Raw genomic sequence first — 18786 nt, 5'->3', positions numbered from 1 at the left:
CTGCTTACACCTTCATTCAGCTATCTTCGGAAGCAACCATTTTGGAAACAGTTTAAATCTCTGATACTGCTCTGCGTGGTTGGTGGCAACCCAGCCACACCCAGTTTTCTGAAGTGGAAGCATGATGATTTGCCAATGTATACAACATAAGGAGACTGCAAATAAACTGTGCCGGTCTTTTCCAGAAGCAAAGCAATACACGAAAACTGAAGTTTACTTCAGGAAACAAATAATTCTGGAGGAGGGGGGAGACAAGTGGAATGGGAGATTCCCATGGCACTTTCTCAAAAAATCTGGCTTAAAAAGATTGCTGACCCTTTATCTAAAAGTAAATCACATCTGTCTTCTCAGTGCTGTTCAGGCCTCACAGAATTCTTGGGATGCAAAGAATTAGGAAAAGATGCAGGAGGATAAGTTGGTTACTGTGCTGGCTTGGAGAATTGATCTCTTCTTTAATGTCAGGACCTCTCATCCTGTTCGCAACACCTTCTTTACTCTACCTTCTGTGCAAAACGTATTCAGATAATAATCTCTAGCAGCTTCTTTAGCCCAGAGGATCACACATGAAATGGATCATAGTCATACATGGAGGCCGCAGCTAATTTAGAAATGGAAATTTCAGAGTAACATAATTCAGTGCCCCTTTTTGTTAGTATGGTAAATGCTTTTTAAAAAATTTGTTTTACAACTCTTGTTTTACCACTTACATCTCTTATTCAGAGAACAGTGAATGTGAAAGCCAGTATGGTGTAGTGGTTAAGAGCAGTAGTCTTGTAATCTGGGGAACCGGGTTTGCGCCCCTGCTCCTCCACATGCAGCTGCTGGGTGACCTTGGGCCAGTCACACTTCTCTGAAGTCTCTCAGCCCCACTCACCTCACAGAGTGTTTGTTGTGGAGGAGGAAGGGAAAGGAGAATGTTAGCCGCTTTGAGATTCCTTAAAGGGAGTGAAAGGCGGGATATCAAATCCAAACTCTTCTACTTCTTCGATTCGTTTCCTTGTTTCTCATCCTCCGTTGTTTAATCTTTTCAGATCTAGCAGTATAAATGAACTAAAGCTTGGTCCCTAGTGCTTGCCACCAAGAGACTTAACACACTGTTGCCAGCAGTGTTCTGCTAAGCTTCTGTTTCCTTTCTTACATCCACAGGAATGCTGAAAACGGAGAGAAAAACGAAATTGGAAGACAGATGCTCGTCGCTGCTTGGTATGGACAAAAAAAAAAACATTTTCAGCAAAAACAAAACAAAATTGTAGCTTGAGAGAGCAGGAATGTAGCCTGTCTGTTATACTATTATTATTATTATTATTATTATTATTATTATTATTATTATTATTATTTCCACCTGTTAACGCTTTTTAAGGTTTTAAGGGGTCACAGGACAAAGGAATGTACTTCTTCACACAGAACATAGTTAAACTATGGAATTTGCTCCCATAAGGCTGCCAGCTTAGATGGCTTTAAAAGGGGATTAAATAAATTTGTAGAAGTGGTGTAGATATATGTAGCGTAGCTCCATTGTTGGAGACAGCATGCCTCTCAATACCAGCTGTTAGGAATTGCAGGCGAGGAGAGTGCTGTTGCAGTCAGGTCCTCCTTGTCTAGCTGCTCTTGTTCAAACACAACTAACCTTGAGCTATGACTGTAATTCTGAGTTACGACTTGTCATTGTCATTAAATCTCATTGCCTCTGTAGATTTTTTTTGCAAGGCTCAGTTCTTGGTTCATCTCTAAAACTCCTTCTCCTTTGAAAACATTTGGCCACTTCACCTGCAATCCTAAATACACTTACTAGTAAGCCCAGTTTGTCTCCGTAGAGCTTGCCTCTGAGTAAATAGGCATAAGTACTGTTGTAAGCGAACAGTTCCACTCTCAGACAGGTGGCTGGAAGCACATGACCTAATCTTGGAACAGGCTGCGTTTGTTTTACACTGATGCCCTTTGTTTAATAAAGATCCATTTGCAATGTAGGTAAAAAGAAGGAGAAGGATAAAGAAAGGAAGGAGAAGAAGGAGAAAGATCACAAGTCGAAACAGAAAAGGAAGAAAAAGAAAAAGAAGAAATCAAAGCAGCATGGTACAGTTTAGAATATTGTAAATCTAGCTAAAGACTTTGCCTGTTGTTTCAGACTTTGCTCGCTAGTTTGATCTCCATGCATTATGAGCTTTAAGCATAAATTGCTCCAGTGTTGCTTCAGGATGTGTTTATTAGATCTGTTGAGATACTGCCCGTTGACCAAATTGCTCTTTTGGCATCATGCCCCAGTGTCCTCATTCACCTACAACACTAAGCCAATCTATGGCCTAGCATGAAGGACAGGCAGGCTGGTGCCTATTTAAATAATTGTAGCCATTTTGCTCCTCTGCCAGGTCCAGCTGCTTCTGTTTGTACCAAGACCTTAGCCGTGGTTTGGCTTAGTATTGCATGCAAGCTTGGGCTCATGCTTTGTTATTCTAGAAACAAACCAGCAAATGGTAAGCCAATAACAAACCTTGGTTTCTGTTCATGGTTTGTTTGGCAAGTTACAAAACCATGAATCACCGGAATGCCTATATTAAGCAGATCCTATTGAAAACACACGTAAACGTAATAGGCCGTATAGTAACAATCACAAAGTTATTTACTAGAACTACTTCTAAAAAATTCGATACCAGAAAAATACAAAATACAAGAGAGATGAAGAAATTGGAAAAGAATGTAGTACGGCACTGACTATATAGGACTTGTATTTTGTACATACTGGACTTATTGGTCAACTGAAAAGTTACATTTTTATTATATTATGTCACGATGTTGAATTTGACATTATGGGAAGTGGTATCATGGTTTGTTTGGAGCATGACAAACCAGCAGTCCAGGTTCTGATGTAACAGTGAGCCAAACTGTGGCTCAGCTATGCACTCAGAGTTTTCTAAATGTGCACCAACATGTTTGCTCATTCATGATAAGCCATACTTTGGCTTAGTGTTACGTGCAAGGGTAACATGTTGCGTCCTCTGTATTTGACACATGAGATGTTGATCAATTTCTTGTTCTTGGGCATATGCTCTTTGAATGTGCTGCTCATAAACATCTCTGTCAGTCATCTTGAGATCTTGAGTTTTGGTGATAAGGGACTGGAGTGGGCGCTTACTGAAAAGCCTGCGATAGACCTGCGTTGCACATTCACAGGAGTGAGAAATTATTGCAGGAATCACTTGAGCATCTGGGTAGCATGTGAAGGGAGCACTTCCACACCTGCCCTACGGGAAGATGTATGAAATCCATACAAGAATTCATACATCTTGTAATGGAAACATGCAAGTTTCATTTTTGCGTGTTACAGCACAGGAAAGGGAAGAACAAGTGACTCATGCTGCTGTAATTCATCACTTCTTACCTGAATGTGAAAACATATCCAAAATTGCCTGTTGGAGGCTAGCAGTGTTCTAAAACCATGTGAATCTGCTTAAGGTAGCTATTTCCTGTTCGTTAGTTTTAGAAGCTATGTGCTTCTTCTTCTTCTTCGGTGATCACTTATAGCCGAGTAAGATTGTCTTCCATAAACATGGTTTTAACAACGAGTCTATAAGTGACTGTGGAGGCCAGTTCTGGATCCACACGTCCTTCCACAGTGGGGACATTGGTTTCCGGGCAGGAGCTGATCACGGTGTGGATTTGCCAAGCGTGCCTTCCTCTTAGATCGTTTCTCACTTGCGTCCTGAGTTCAAGTGTCTTCAAAGCCCATGACACCTTTGGTCAAGGCTGTTCTCCAACTGGAGCGCTCGCAGGCCAGTGTTTCCCAATTGTCAGTTTTTATACTACATTTTTTTAGATTTGCCTTGACACAGTCTTTAAACCTCTTTTGTTGACTATGTGCATACAGTGCTAAAAGGAGTGACTTTTTAAGCAAGGTTTTTACCTTTTATATTTGGTGTGTGTGTGTTAGCAAAATACATCTTGATGTAGGTAGACAGTGAGACCATGTGGTCGTGTTTTGTGATTACTTTGCAGATTATTCGGATTTTGACGATAGTTCTCTTGAGTACTTGGACAGGTGCTCCTCTCCATTTACAAGGTCTTCTGGAAGCTCGCTGACACTACGGAGCACAACCGTGGAGAAGAACACAACCTATCAGTACCCAAGGGCTATTCTGTCTGTCGACCTTAGTGGTGAAAGTAGGTTTCCTGTCTTGTATGTTGTTCTGCTTAAATCTTAATTTCGTTTTTCATCTAGAGAAATTGAGGAATTAACCAAATATGTTCTGATTTAGCTATCAATTTTTTGTTTTTGCATTTCTGAAGAGTAATTTCTCTTTCTTTATAAACGACTCTTCAGATAAGCCAAGTGCTTCATGTAGATTCCCCCCCAAAAAACCTAATAACAGCCCTCTAAAAGTAGCCTGTTTCCATTTGTTTCCCTAAGCCAGCCAGATGCCTCTGGAATCTTGCAAATAGGACATGTTACAGATTGTTGTCTCCTGTTTTTTCTGCTCCAGCATCTCATAATTTCAGAGATTCTGCCTCTGAACAAAAATGCTCAGCATAGCTAGTGTGCCCTTATATATTCTATAAACCTAATTGTTTTGCTTTGTTTATGTAGGGGGGGGAAAACCAGACCTTATCTACTGTATTTTTCGCTCTATAGGACGCATCCGACCATAGGACGCACCTTGTTTTAGAGGGGGAGAACAAGAAAAAAAAATTCTCCCTCTCTCTCTGTTCAGCGCCCCTTCAGCGAAGCGGCAGGAGAAACGGAGCCCCTTCCATTTCTCTTCCCGCTTCGCTGAAGGGGCGCTGCGCAGCTCTCCCTCTCTGCTGCAGCCAGGAGAGTCTTGCTCTCCCGGCTTCAGCAAAAGGAACCCGAAGCCTCCAGAGCACAGTGGGACCTCCCGCTGCACTCCGGAGGCTTCAGGCGGCTATCCCTGAAGTTTGGAGAGCGAGAGAGGTTGGAAGCAACGCAAAGCCTCCGGAGCGCGGAGGGAGCGCTCCCTCTGCGCTTCGGAGGCTTCGCGTTGCTACCGCTGAAGCCAAGGAGCCTGCATTCACTCCATAGGACACACACACATTTCCCCTTAATTTTTGGAGGGGAAAAAGTGCATCCTATAGAGCGAAAAATACGGTAGATGTCTTTGCCACATCTTTTGGTAGTAGCTTGCCCGAGCTTATCCAGTGAACTCATCAGCAAAGTTTGCTCATGCTTTTGGCTACTGTTGTGAAATAAATGCTTCCCAAGAGCAATGCACACCCCTATTTTTCTTCTGTCGGTGCTCCCATCACACAGGTGGCAAATAGGAAGAAGGCTTTTTCAGTTATGTTGCCGCCATATCTGGAATACTTTCCCCAGAAAGGCTTACCTGGTGTTGAATATTACAACTTCTGGGCACTGGGTAAAGACTTAGTTAAAAAAATAAAAATAAAAACCCAGTCCTTTCCGTTTTGATTGCACTACTGCTTGTGGGTTTTTTTTATTGGTGTTTTACTGTGTAATGATGTTTTATATTTCAGTTCCTGCTTTATAGTAAACTGAGTTGGAAGATCTCTGAACGAAAGCATGTGGGGTATTAAATCTTTTTAACCTGTAAAATAATAAGATTGATACTCTGTTTTTGAAGTAGGCAGTTTTTGTGAGCACAGCATCATACCAATGTCCATCCAAAGAGGAAGTTTGAATGTCTGCTGTTCCAAATGCACAGAGTCTAATCCAATGCTACCCACTTGCCAAACTGTATTGTTTTCAAATTTCAGACCTCTCTGATATGGAGTTTCTAGACGACTCTTCTACCGAGAGCTTGCTGCTGAGTGGCGATGAGTACAATCAGGACTTTGATTCAACCAATTTCGAAGAATCTCAGGATGAAGAGGATACTCTCAATGAAATTGTCAGGTGTATCTGTGAAATGGATGAGGAAAATGGGTTCATGATTCAGGTAAGGAGTCTGCTCGCAGTACAGTTTTCTATGGAATTTTTTATCCAGTTATTCAGCGCCTTTTTCCCTTTGGGATATATATATATATATATATATATATATATATATATATATATATATTGAATTAGCACTGTGCCTGCATTCAGTCTCTGTGGAGCTCCCCAGTGGAGGTGGGGGAGATAATACATATTTTTATTCTTACAGTGGCACAGTTAATACTTTTTCCTCCAGAGACCATTCTAAGAGTTCTGTCTCATGCAATTTATGGGGAATAGTTGGAACTACCTTATACTGGAGTTGCCCTTGGCCCTTCTAACTCCAGGCAGTCTACTCTGACAGCCAGCAGTTTTCCTGAGGTCTGAGCAGGTTCTGAGAAATCAGATGTGGAATAAACATGAGCAAGAGACGGTCCTTGGTTCTCTTTATCGCTAACCGTTATTTGTTTCAGTATTTATAAGCCGTCTTTCTAGACAAGCTAGGGACGCAGGTGGCGCTGTGGGTTAAACCACAGAGCCTAGGACTTGCCAATCAGAAGGTCGGCGGTTCGAATCCCCGTGATGGGGTGAGCTCCCGTTGCTCGGTCCCAGCTCCTGCCAACCTAGCAGTTTGAAAGCACACCAGTGCAAGTAGATAAATAGGTACCGCTCTGGCAGGAAGGTAAACGGTGTTTGCGCGTGCTGCTCTCGTTTGCCAGAAGCGGCTTAGTCATGCTGGCCACATGACCCGGAAGCTGTACGCCGGCTCCCTCGGCCAATAAAGCGAGTTGAGCGCCGCAACCCGAGATTCGGTCACGACTGGACCTAATGGTCAGGGGTCCCTTTACCTTTACCTTTTTCTAGACAAAGCATCCAGAGACTGGTGCCTCCTTAGATACTTTGAACCAAAGCTTCCACCAGCCATGACTGCATGTTGTTGTTGTTGTTGTCATTTTAACCAAGCGAGGGTTGGACCTGAAATTCCTTCTCACGTTATGATGCATTATTTCCTTTCTCTTTCAATCACCGCCACAGTGTGAAGAGTGCCTGTGTTGGCAGCACAGCGTGTGCATGGGATTGTTGGAAGACAGCATTCCAGAGCAATACATCTGCTACGTTTGCAGGGACCCACCTGGTAGGAGCAAATTTTCAAGCTAAGCCCCAGCGTTTCCAAGCCCCTGTAGTAGCTCACTGCTCCCATTCCCCACACACTTAAGGCTGTGTTTCTATAGCCAGCATTTGTGGTGATATAGTCTAGGATCTGGCCTTGGCAGTCAGCAGAAATCCATGGTGCAGTTGCTGCTCAGACTTCAGGAGGTGTTCTACATGCCCCCCAAAAAACTGTCTGGGAAAAGGCAGCACCTCAGGATGAAATGTTCTAGCTCAGTTCTCCAACATGCTAGTTTTCCATCTACAGAGATACAGAGGGGAGATTTTTGTGATGTGGTCAGTAAATTCAAGGAAGCATGACACTTTCTGCAGTTGTTTTCCTGGGTTTGTCTGCAGAGTTCTGTGGCCACTAACGTGTAGCCTTTCCTTGCCCTCCTGTCCCATCCTTGTGGAGGCCCAATGCTATATTCTACCCTTATAAGCATCTAGGGGAGGGGTGGGGAGTTGGATAATATGACTCCTGTCCAGGTTTGTTAATTGTCTTACTTTAAAAGCCGTGAGGATCCTATGCCCTTTTAAAATGTGGGTATTTGGGGGGGGGGGTTTATTTTGATTATGTACCTCGGATTAAGTACTTTATTCTTTCCGGAGGTCCGTTCTTAACCTGAAACTGTTCTTAACCTGAAGCACCACTTTAGCTAATGGGGCCTCCTGCTGCTGCGCTGCCGGAGCACGATTTCTGTTCTCATCCTGAAGCAAAGTTCTTAACCTGAAGCACTATTTCTGGGTTAGCAGAGTCTGTAACCTGAAGTGTATGTAACCTGAAGCATATGTAACCTGAGGGTACCACTGTATTTCGTGGTTTTATATTTTGATTTTATTCTGTGAACTGCCCTGAGATCTCCAGGTATTGGGCGGTATATAAATAATAATAATAATAATAATAATAATAATAATAATAATACAGTGGTACCTCAGGTTACATACGCTTCAGGTTACAGACTCCGCTAATCCAGAAATACTACCTCGGGTTAAGAATTTTGCTTCAGGATGAGAACAGAAATCGCACAGCGGCGGTACAGCAGGTCCCATTAGCTAAAGTGGTGCTTCAAGTTAAGAACAGTTTCAGGTTAAGAATGGACCTCCGGAACAAATTAGGTACATAATCAGAGGTACCACTGTAATAGTAGTAGTAGTAGTAGTAGTAGTAATATATAATGGCATGATGTGGCAGGTGGGTATGGCTTGGCCAAATGGCCTGGTGGGCCAAATGAACAGGTCTGACAGGCCAAATTCGGCCCTTGGGTCGGAGGCTCTCTACCCTTCCACCAGGGCAATGCTTCCTCTCTCTCGCTCTATTTATGATTTATAATCCACTGTATGCCCAAAGGCTGCAGGCAGATTAATTTTTTTTAAAGTACGCCCCAATGAAAGAGAATAAAACAAATACAATTAGATGAAAAAAATTCAATCTGTCTGCCATTCTAATTCTTCCCCTGGTGTTCCAAATCCTGAAGATGCTCAGGATCCAAATTTGGCAAATCACCACACCTCAAAACGACCACAAGTGGGGCTTCATGGTGCAGACCCAGGAACATCCCAAAGTTGCAAAACCAGGTGATTGGGCAGGCAGGCAAATCTCTTCTGTGATAGGAACCTACCCATGTTATAGTAAGAGCCCATAAGCCTTCCCGGCACCAATACTGACATGCATTTGAGGGCCCCTTCACACATTTCTTCTCCCGTTTATGAGTTTTAAACCTATATAGGCTTATGAATGTGTTTAGTTGGTCTGTTTATTAAACGGAGTGCATGGTTTCTCATTGCCTGTAACTGCAGCTGTGATGGCACTTGTGCAAATACACACCTGTGCATCCACCCTTTTGCATTATTCACCCTCCGATAGAAAACAAAAAGTTTCCACAGCGATAGCAAGAGAATAAGATCTGAATCCCTCATTGTCTGTAGGTCAGAGATGGAGTGCCAAATATCTCTACGATAAAGATTGGTTGAATAACGGCCACATGTGTGGTCTGTCGTTTTTAAAAGAGAACTACTCTCATTTGAATGCCAAAAAGATTGTGTCGACGCACCACCTCCTGGCTGACGTGTATGGTGTTACGGAAATACTGCGCGGGCTGCAGCTGAAGATTGGGATACTAAAGTAAGCATGCATTCTGGTGTTGCATATTACTTTTTAGGGATATGCTCTCTTTACCTTGGTAGAACAATAAGACACTTAAAAATTGGGGTAGCTGCGTGGCAGGGATAGAATGGTTTCAGGGGAGCAGGGGCCAGTTTTTGTTTTTGTTTATAAATTTTATTTTCAATGCAAAATTACAACAAAAATTACAAACACTGAATTCAAAATAAAACTATACAAACAAAGAAAAACAGAAAAAAGAAAAGAAAAACATCTACAAATAAAACCATATTTTCATTCTAATCTAGTCATTACATACATATACACATATTGACTTCCTTCCTTTGTTCTAAGACCTCAAAAATTTTACTCTTTCTAAATTGTTGTGTCTAATGTAGATTACTTCTACCTTTATACTTTTTACACCATTTTTCTTTTTCTTTAACCCTGTTAAGCATCATTAATTACATACCGATATGCTTACTCCGGAACAATGTTTTTTCATATACTCTTTAGCACATCCCCATTCTTTTAATAATTTCTGGTCTGATTGTCCCTTTAAAAATGCTGTGAGTCTTGCCAGATTTATATATTCACAAAATTTAATTTGCCATTCTTTCATTGGAATTTTTCTCCCTTTCCAATTTTTTGCTATAAGCATCCTGGCAGCTGTCATTGCATGAAGGAATACTTTCCTTTGATTGTCAGGAATATCGTTTGTGATTATACCTAAAAGGAATGCCTCTGGTTTTTTACTGGGGCCAGTTTTGATGTGGAGGAGTTCAGCTCTCCTACCATAGTTTCCCCTGATGGTTTCGACCAGCTGTTATCGCCATTAGGTATTTGTTTAAGAAGAACAAAGTGCCGAGCTCCGTGCAATGCTCGTGCAATGCAATGGTCCTGCCACAAGAAATTACAATGTGTTCCAATTTCAGTGTCACATTGTTCAGCTGTACCGTCTCTGGGTGCTCAGGTGAGCATGCCTGGTCATTGCAGGACTTCGGTAATTTGTTTTGACAAGTTGCCCCCTGTGCCACATCAGACTGAGTTCCAGAAAGACAAAAGGCCCTGCTTTGCATTCAGGCGTTGAACCAGACGTTTTCTGGTTCGCTCCCTCCATAAGTGGAGACAGAAGTGTTGACGTACAGAGATTTGAGCCAGTTCCCCCGCCACCCCCACGTCAACTGACTTATGTGTATCATGAGACAAACTTGGTTCCACTTGATGGACTTGTGAACACTGCAGACTTCACATGTCGTAGAACTGCTCACCCAAATGTCTTTCGTAAAAAATGTCAACACAGATCCCCTCTTCAGGCTGCTTAAATCGACTTGGTTTCTCTACCGCTTTGACCCCTTTATTTTTCTTTTTTCTCTCCCCAGGAACAAGCACCATCCTGACCTTCATTTGTGGGCTTGCACAGGTGTGCGGAAGGATCCAGACCAAATAACTCTTGGAGTGGAAAGAAGGGTATTGGCTGTGCCAGATACCCTTAACCCCCCTGAAAGGACGTATCATGGTCAAAACCATAGAGAGCCCCCTAGTTTACCCCAGAAGATGGAGGAAACGTACATTACGAGCGAGCACAGTTACCAGAAACCCCAGAGTTACAGTCAGGACTGCAAAATGATGGCCGGTCCTATAAGCTCAGACGACGACACCAGCAGTTTTGAAGACGATCAGGAGCTTCCCTTAGAGGATAAAAACTGTTTACAATATTCATCTAAAGAAGATGGTTTCAGCCATCAGGTAAAACTACCCATTTGTTTGTGCAACCTTCCAAGAATTACAGTGCAATCTTAACCATGACTATTCAGAAGTAACTCAATGGGAATGGGGGCTTACTCCCAGGTAAGTGGGGTTAGGTGTGAAGGCAGAAGCGACAAAGAATCCCATAGCACCTAAAGACTAAAAAAGTTATTGTTGCCTCTGATGGAAGTAGACCAGGCATAGGCAAACTCAGCCCTCCAGATGTTTTGGGACTACAACTCCCATCATTCCTAGCTAACAGGACCAGTGGTCAGGGATGATGGGAATTGTAGTCCCAAAACATCTGGAGGGCCGAGTTTGCCTATGCCTGAAGTAGACTCTGGTCCAGGTATCTTCAACCTTTTCAGATACAGGGCATCCTTTTAACCCAAACATGCATTTGGGGACCCATTTCTTAACCTTTTCCTATATATTTGCGTGCCGGTAGTCCTCTTGTTGCAACCTACCTTGGGTCAGGCCATGCCCCTCCAGTGCAGGGTTTCTCCAGCTGTTGTTGGACTACAACTCCCATCATCCCTAGCTAGGAGGACCAGTGGTCAGGGATGTTGGGAATTGTAGTCCAAAAACAGACAGAGACCCAACCTGCATTAGTGTATACTGACCCACCAGTTTGAAGACAAGTGTCCTAGTCCACAAAAACTTGTGCTGTGTTTATTTTGGTTACTTCCTAAGCGCTACATAACTCCTAACTTGTTTTTGCTGTGACAGGCTATCCTGGCTGCCCTTCTGGCAATTTTTATGAAGGCAAAATTAGCTTCAGATATCAGAGGAGAACAGTCTAGCATCTTCAGCCTAGAGAAAGGAGTGGGCAAAGGAGCATGCTGACAGTTTTACAGTATTTAAAAGTTTCTTGGAAAGAGCAGCTGGAATGATGGGTCAGTGCTGTCCATCATTCCAGCATTGGACAGAAGGACAGAATTTGAATTGGGAAGTTTTATGCTTGTTCATCACATGCTGAAGACGCCTTTCTTTACCTACCTTGGCCTTTGACACCTGAAATGCATAGTTTTAGGACCCACTCTGTTATTTTGATTGCATTTGCTTTTAAACTGATTTTAATTTTGCTTTTTAAGATTGCTGTAGCCCATCCCTGGGACCTTTTGGTGAGGGGCGGGTCAGAAGTTGAATTAACGATCACTGTAACAGTGATAACAATAGATAACGCTACAGAGATAAATTTTGGCTGGACACACCAGAAAGCATTTCCTTGTCTATAGAAGCAGTTCAAGCAAAAGGAGTCACAGCCACATCTCCCTACCGCTTGCTCCCTTTGTGTCCCTCCCCCACTGCAGGTTGCCTCCATGACTTAACACATAAAACTACATTATCCAGACCTGTTTCCTATTCACAATATGCCGCCCCACCCCCCATCCACTCAAGTAAGAGGAGTGAAACTCATTTCAAAATTTCTCTTCTGTTACTCGACAGTTACATTTCCAGCTTGGCACTTTAGGAACTCATGCTCAGTGTTTTGTTGTTTGTTTGTTTGTTTGTAGGCAGCAGCAGACATAATATCATGATTTTTTCTTTTCCTAAAAGATGTAGTTTCCACTTCCTTTCCTGCATTTTATTTCTCTTCTTGCTAAAACTTGCCCGGTTCACAGGCAGTTCCACAGTTGCTCGGTATTCCATTTCAGCTTTTTTTGCAAATCCATAGCTGTTTTTCAGCTGATGCTCTCCCAATAGTCCATGTGTGCAAGGACTGCCTCCCAGGCTCCAGTTTCCTGCCCGTCTGCTCAGTTGAAGGAATACTAATGATGGTGTTGTTGTTTAGTCGTGTCCGACTCTTCGTGACCCCATGGACCAGAGCACGCCAGGCACTCCTGTCTTCCACTGCCTCCCGCAGTTTGGTCAGACTCATGTTTGTAGCTTCGAGAACACTGTCCAACCATCTCGTCCTCTGTCATCCCCTTCTCCTTGTGCCCTCCATCTTTCCCAACATCAGGGTCTTTTCCAGGGAGTCTTCTCTACTCATGAGATGGCCAAAGTATTGGAGTCTCAGCTTTAGGATCTGTCCTTCCAGTGAGCACTCAGGGCTAATTTCCTTAAGAATGGATAGGTTTGATCTTCTTGCAGTCCATGGGACTCTCAAGAGTCTCCTCCAGCACCATAATTCAAAAGCATCAATTCTTCGGTGATCAGCCTTCTTTATGGTCCAGCTCTCACTTCCATACATCACTACTGGGAAAACCATAGCTTTAACTATACGGACCTTTGTTGGCAAGGTGATGTCTCTGCTTTTTAAGATGCTGTCTAGGTTTGCCATCGCCTTTCTCCCAAGGAGCAGGCGTCTTTTAATTTCATGACTGCTGTCACCATCTGCAGTGATCATGGAGCCCAAGAAAGTAAAATCTCTCACTGCCTCCATTTCTTCCCCTTCTATTTGCCAGGAGGCGATGGGCCCAGTGGCCATGATCTTCGTTTTTTTGATGTTGAGCTTCAGACCATATTTTGCGCTCTCCTCTTTCACCCTCATTAAAAGGTTCTTTAATTCCTCCTCACTTTCTGCCATCAAGGTTGTGTCATCTGCATATCTGAGGTTGTTAATATTTTTTCCAGTGATCTTAATTCCGGCTTGGGATTCATCCAGCCCAGCCTTTCGCATGATGAATTCTGCATATAAGTTAAATAAGCAGGGAGACAATATACAGCCTTGCCGTACTCCTTTCCCAATTTTGAACCAATCAGTTGTTCCATATGATGGTGTAATGTGTACTTAATCTATAACGCACCGTTGGGGTTAAAAGTCTATGCCTTTACTAGCGACCTTTGCATTTGTGGTCATCTGCTATAGAGCCCTGTTCTTTGTGTGCTTGGTAGGTTGAGAGCGAACAACAGCTGAACCTTGACGTTCTACCTAGCACTTTTAATTTTCATTGTACTTCACCTGGTGCCTTAAATCAACAAAACCTGAAACTTGTTTATCTTTTTCTGTAACTGATTAACAGTGCATGGAGAGCTGTGTTGGGTGCAATGATTTTTCTACACATATTACATGGCACAGATCATACTGTAGAATAAAATAGCTTACTAGGGAAATGCTGAAGTCGTCCTTTGGGGTGCCTCAGGGTCAATTTTTATGGTAGCCCAAATCTCAGTTGTACAGGTGTATGTATATATCTCCATTTTAATTCATGAGCTATGCTGCAATCTGCTCTGATTGTATATTTTATCCTTATGAACGCTGTTTTTATTGTGTTATGCGAGCTGGTCTTTGACCATAATAAATTATCTACACATATTACAGTTATGTACCAGATGCACATAGGAGCACATGAACTGTACAGGAAATACTAATAATTATTATTTTTGTACCCCACCCATTTGAATGGGTTGTCCTAGCCCTTCTGGGCAGCTTCCAAGAGATACAAGAACACAATAAAACATCAAGTATTGAAAACTTCCCTAAACAGAGCTGCCTTCAGTTGTCTTCTAAAAGTTGTATGCCTGTTCAACTCCTTGACATCTGACTAAAGGGCATTCCACAAGGAGGGCGCCACTGCCGAGAAGGTTCCCTGTAACCTCACTTCTTGCAGTGAGGGAACTGCCAGAAGGCCCTTGGTGCTGGACCTCAGTGTCTGGGCTGAACGATAGGGGCGGAGACGATCTTTCAGGTATACTGGGCTGAGGCCTTTTAGGGCTTTAAAGGTCAGCACCAACATTTTGAATTTATACTACCACACAAACTCCCTTTGAAATTTGCAAAACTTAAATGTTATTTGCTAGCCTCCTTCCTTTTCTTTCTTTCTTTCTTTCTTTCTTTCTTTCTTTCTTTCTTTCTTTCTTCTCTCACCAAAATATCCATCTCTGACAAACAAACACTGGAAGTCTGTGCAGATTCCCCATTGCCTTGTGAAATTGTTATCATAGATAGCTGGGCCATTCCTTACAAATATGAGGTCTAGAAGTATGTCACAATAATAGTAGGAAGAAGAAGAAGAAGAAGAAGAAGAAGAAGAAGAAGAAGAAGAAGAAGAAGAAGCAGCAGCAGCTAGCCAGAGCTAACTCTTTAAGGTCCTGTTGATTTCACTGGGAAAATTCAAGCATGTGCTTAACTCTCACCAAAATTTTGAAATCAGAGGTGCCCATAATCCATTTGCTGGATTGTGTCTTACATTTTTGCTACCAGCATATTTTGCTGGAGAACTTCAAGTGCATATTAACGAGGATATGATTTACAATGTGTAGTGCTGCTTTACAGCCATTATTATAAGTTGTATTAACCTATACGGTAGTTGTATAGTCCTCAACAAATCACCTCCAATGCTCTCTTGCTATGCTGTATCATTTAAGAGGAGCGGCTTTGTTTAATCTCACTCTTCAGCTACTGGGAAGCATCTTCAATCAGGCTGTATCTGTGGGCAGGTGTGGTGTAGAGACAGCCTTAAATTGTGACTACGCATTTTGCTAATTCCTCTCTCTCTCTCTCTCTCTCCCTCTCTCTCTCTCTCTCTCTCTCCCTCCCCCCCCACCACCCAATCTTTGTTTTGTGGATATCAAACAGAGGCATTTGGCTGAAGGGAACACTGTGTTTGTATTTAATGAAAAAAGAGGAGCCGAAGAACATGTGGACTCCCATCTTCAGTGGCAGCTAAACCTCCTCACCCACATAGAGAACGTACAGAACGAAGTTGCTAGCAGAATGGACCTTATCGAAAAGGAAGTGGATGGTAACTATCTTAAAGCAATAAGCGCATATATTGAAATTTGGACCCTGCCACATCCCAAAGTTTCTGGAATGGTAACATGTTTAGAAACTGGTGCGTAATGTGCAATGCAAGGTTCACAATCATCACTTTTTGAGGAAGCCTCTAATTATTATTATTATTATTATTATTATTATTATTATTATTATTATTTTATTTATACCCCTCCCATCTGACTGGGCTTCCCCAGCCACTCTGGGCAGCTCCCAACAGAGTAATAATAATAATTATTATAAAGCAACAAAACATCAAACATTAAAACTTTCCCTAAACAGGGCTGCCTTTGGATGTCTTCTAAAAGTCAGATAGTTGTTTATTTCCTTGACATCTGATGGAAGGGTGTTCCACAGGGCGGGCGCCACTACCAAGAAGGCCCTCTGCCTGGTTCCCTGTTCCCTGTAGCTTCACTTCTTGCAGTGAGGGAACTGCCAGAAGGCCCTTGGAGCTGGACCTCAGCGTCCGGGCTGAGCGATGGGATGTATTCAGTTTGGTTGACAGCTCTAGGAATCATGGAATTCTAGAACTGTAGAGTTGGAAGGGACCCTGAGGATCATCTAGTCCAACCCCCTGCAATGCAGGAATATGCAGCTGTCCCTTACAGGAATCGAACCTGCAACCTTGGCATTATCAGCACCATGCTCTAACCAACCGAGAATAGCTGAATGCCCTGTGTTTGTCCATTTGCGATCTGTTCAGATTAAATGACACAATACGGTTAGTTGAAACCAGAAGTGGGTGCTTCCTATCTCCCTACAGCTGTCCCAGAGCGGAAAAGGGATCAGGATTATTCTCAGAAAGCTGAGAAGCTTGGGGGCTTCCCGGTTTAGTGCGACTCCAGAACCAAGCCTAAATATTGCTGCGTCTTGCTATCCCTAACTGCGCTCGTATCTCTTTTTGTCTGTGCAGTTTTAGAAAGCTGGCTTGACTTCACCGGGGAATTGGAGCCACCGGAGCCCCTTGCACGGCTGCCTCAGCTCAAGCGCCGGATCAAGCAGCTCATATCTGACATGGGCAAAGTCCAACAAATAGCAACCTTTTGTTCCGTATGACAAAGCGGAAGCTGAAAGGAATACGCAGATAGGCTCTTGACAATGGATTTCTTGCGCTTCTTCGCGAGACTGACGAAGGGGTGAAATACGAAAATAAAAAGACGCTTGAACACTATTCCTTTGTTCTGTGCTGGATGTCCCGTTATCCCGAAGGTCTTGAGAAAAGGGGAAAGAGGAGGAAAGCATCAAGGAAGGGGCACACGATACGGCCTGCCAGGATGTTCCCACAGGCCATGTCGGGAAAATCTTCAGACTGGTGTTTCCTTAAGGGGGGGGGGGATTAAGAAGCTGTGTTGGAGAAGGAATGAAAGCGCAATGTTTTCTTTCAGTGTGATAGTAGAGAAAGATTTGCACCCCCTGGTATCTTGAAGGATAGGTAAAATGGAGCCAATGCCTGTTTTTCCTGGTGCAACAAATATTACCCAGGAAAATGAAAAATACTAGCTTCCCTTTTTTAAAAAGAAAAAAAGAGAGACTGTTTTCTGTGGTGGCCTCTTCACGAATATTATTTTTTAAAACTAAACCTTCCTTGCGGGGATCCTGCGCTCCTTGTTAGAAACAGGTATGGGGAGGGTAATTGTCAGAAGTGCCAAATAAAGTTTTCGAAAACCACTGAAATGGGAGGATGAGAGTCGTCTGCCATGTGTTGCTCCTTTTTCCTCTTCCCCTGCTCCCTCTCCATAATGCCAGCCAGCAAACCATCCAATATTGTACTTAAATCATATTTGCGTTTAGCTGCAACAGTATTCAGGGCTACAGTGCATTTTTTAAAGAACTTTTTTTGTCCTGGACGACTGCTTAGCATTAGCTCTCTGAACTACTGTTGCTCCTCAGCTGGATTGAGGAATGACCAGAACATTCAGAATGCCAGCGGATGGGCTGTGAAATCGGGCCGTTTCCCGTGTTAACATGTTTTTAGATTTTGGGCAGCATCCAAGCAATGCGTCCCGCCAGTGCAAGAATTTCCATTTGTTGCAGCAAGACTTGCACCTGCCTCCTCTCCCCTGCATCGTCCCCAAATCTGCTCTGAAGGGTTGGGAATCCCTAGAACAGATTTAGAGGGGTGTGGTGAGAAGTGGGGGAGGCCTGCAGAAATCCTCACGCCGATGGGACCATGACTTGGTGCTGTTTTTGCAGACAACCCTTGGGGGGGGTCGGGAACAGCACAGAATGAAATTGCAACATCTGTGCAGGTGTCTCCCGATGGGATTCACTTGTGTTGCATGCCAAGGAGCTTGGAATGGGTCAGCTTGTACTGTTGTCATTTTTTCCAAATAAACATTTCCCATGCTTATTTTAACCCTGGAGCAGGGGTTGGCAGCCTAAGTCCCGTGGGCCACAAGCGGCCCATGGGGGTCATTTAACCGCCGCTCGCTCAGTTGGCTCCCATGCGCCGCACTAAACCAGCGCAGAGCAGAGCAGGGACCGCCTTCCTATGAATCAAAATCTGAGTGTTGGTAGCTGCCCTTGTAGAGCGGATATGGCGAAAAACCTATTACTTGTACTAAGCGCCTCTAATGGAGAACAACTTCACTATCTGTTAGGGACGCTTAATTATGAGTTTGCGAAGCATTGTGAAACCAAAGTCAACCTAGTTGCTGTGCGGTTTTTGTTTTTGTTTTTATTGTTTCTGCACCGAGTCCAGAGCCTCCACTTCACTTCTGTTCATCTGCAATTTTGCTGCAGCCACTGCTACAATACACCTTTTATTATGTGTATATGTCTCTCTGTGTGTTGGTGTGATACGCACATACAGGCGCTCATATACATAATACAATCTAGAGACATATTTATATTGACAAGTCTAGTTTTATTACAATAGACTAAGACCTTGGTGACAAAATATTTAAAATGTTGCCTTTTAACACGCAGCTTCTAAAAGAGAGAGAGAGATGAAGAAAATGAAAATAATGTATGTACAGGTTTTGAAATTTGTAAAAAAGAAAGAAGAGAAAATGAAATGCAAAATTTTAAAATATTGACTGTTCAGAAGAGGTTGTGTAACTAACGGCAGCACGATACTTGAACTCTTTACGCCTCCCTTGCAATTTCAGTGCTGGTGATATGTATAAAAGCATACGAGAACTGTATGACAGGCCATAAACTTGAAGTTCCCCCGGGATAAGA

General features: G+C 43.1%; 1 protein-coding gene across 4 annotated transcripts in view; it reads left to right on the top strand.

Moving 5' to 3' along the window:
* Positions 1-16932, top strand: part of PHF20L1 (PHD finger protein 20 like 1) — a 58142-nt gene extending 41210 nt beyond the window's left edge. For all 4 annotated transcript variants that reach the window (XM_081874101.1, XM_081874098.1, XM_081874099.1 and 1 more), the window contains 9 exons: positions 1147-1203; positions 1969-2073; positions 3991-4155; positions 5725-5906; positions 6917-7016; positions 8960-9155; positions 10517-10883; positions 15409-15574; positions 16517-16932. In XM_081874101.1, coding sequence (XP_081730227.1) covers positions 1147-1203; positions 1969-2073; positions 3991-4155; positions 5725-5906; positions 6917-7016; positions 8960-9155; positions 10517-10883; positions 15409-15574; positions 16517-16659 — 1481 coding nt within the window. In that variant the 3' untranslated portion in view covers positions 16660-16932. The remainder of the gene's footprint in view (positions 1-1146; positions 1204-1968; positions 2074-3990; positions 4156-5724; positions 5907-6916; positions 7017-8959; positions 9156-10516; positions 10884-15408; positions 15575-16516) is intronic.
* The last annotated feature ends 1854 nt before the right edge of the window (positions 16933-18786 follow it).

This window comes from Podarcis erhardii (assembly GCF_964252035.2).
Source record: "Podarcis erhardii genome assembly, chromosome: 8".
NCBI classification, from domain to species: Eukaryota; Metazoa; Chordata; class Lepidosauria; order Squamata; family Lacertidae; genus Podarcis; species Podarcis erhardii.
This window is presented reverse-complemented; position numbering and strand designations above follow the sequence as displayed.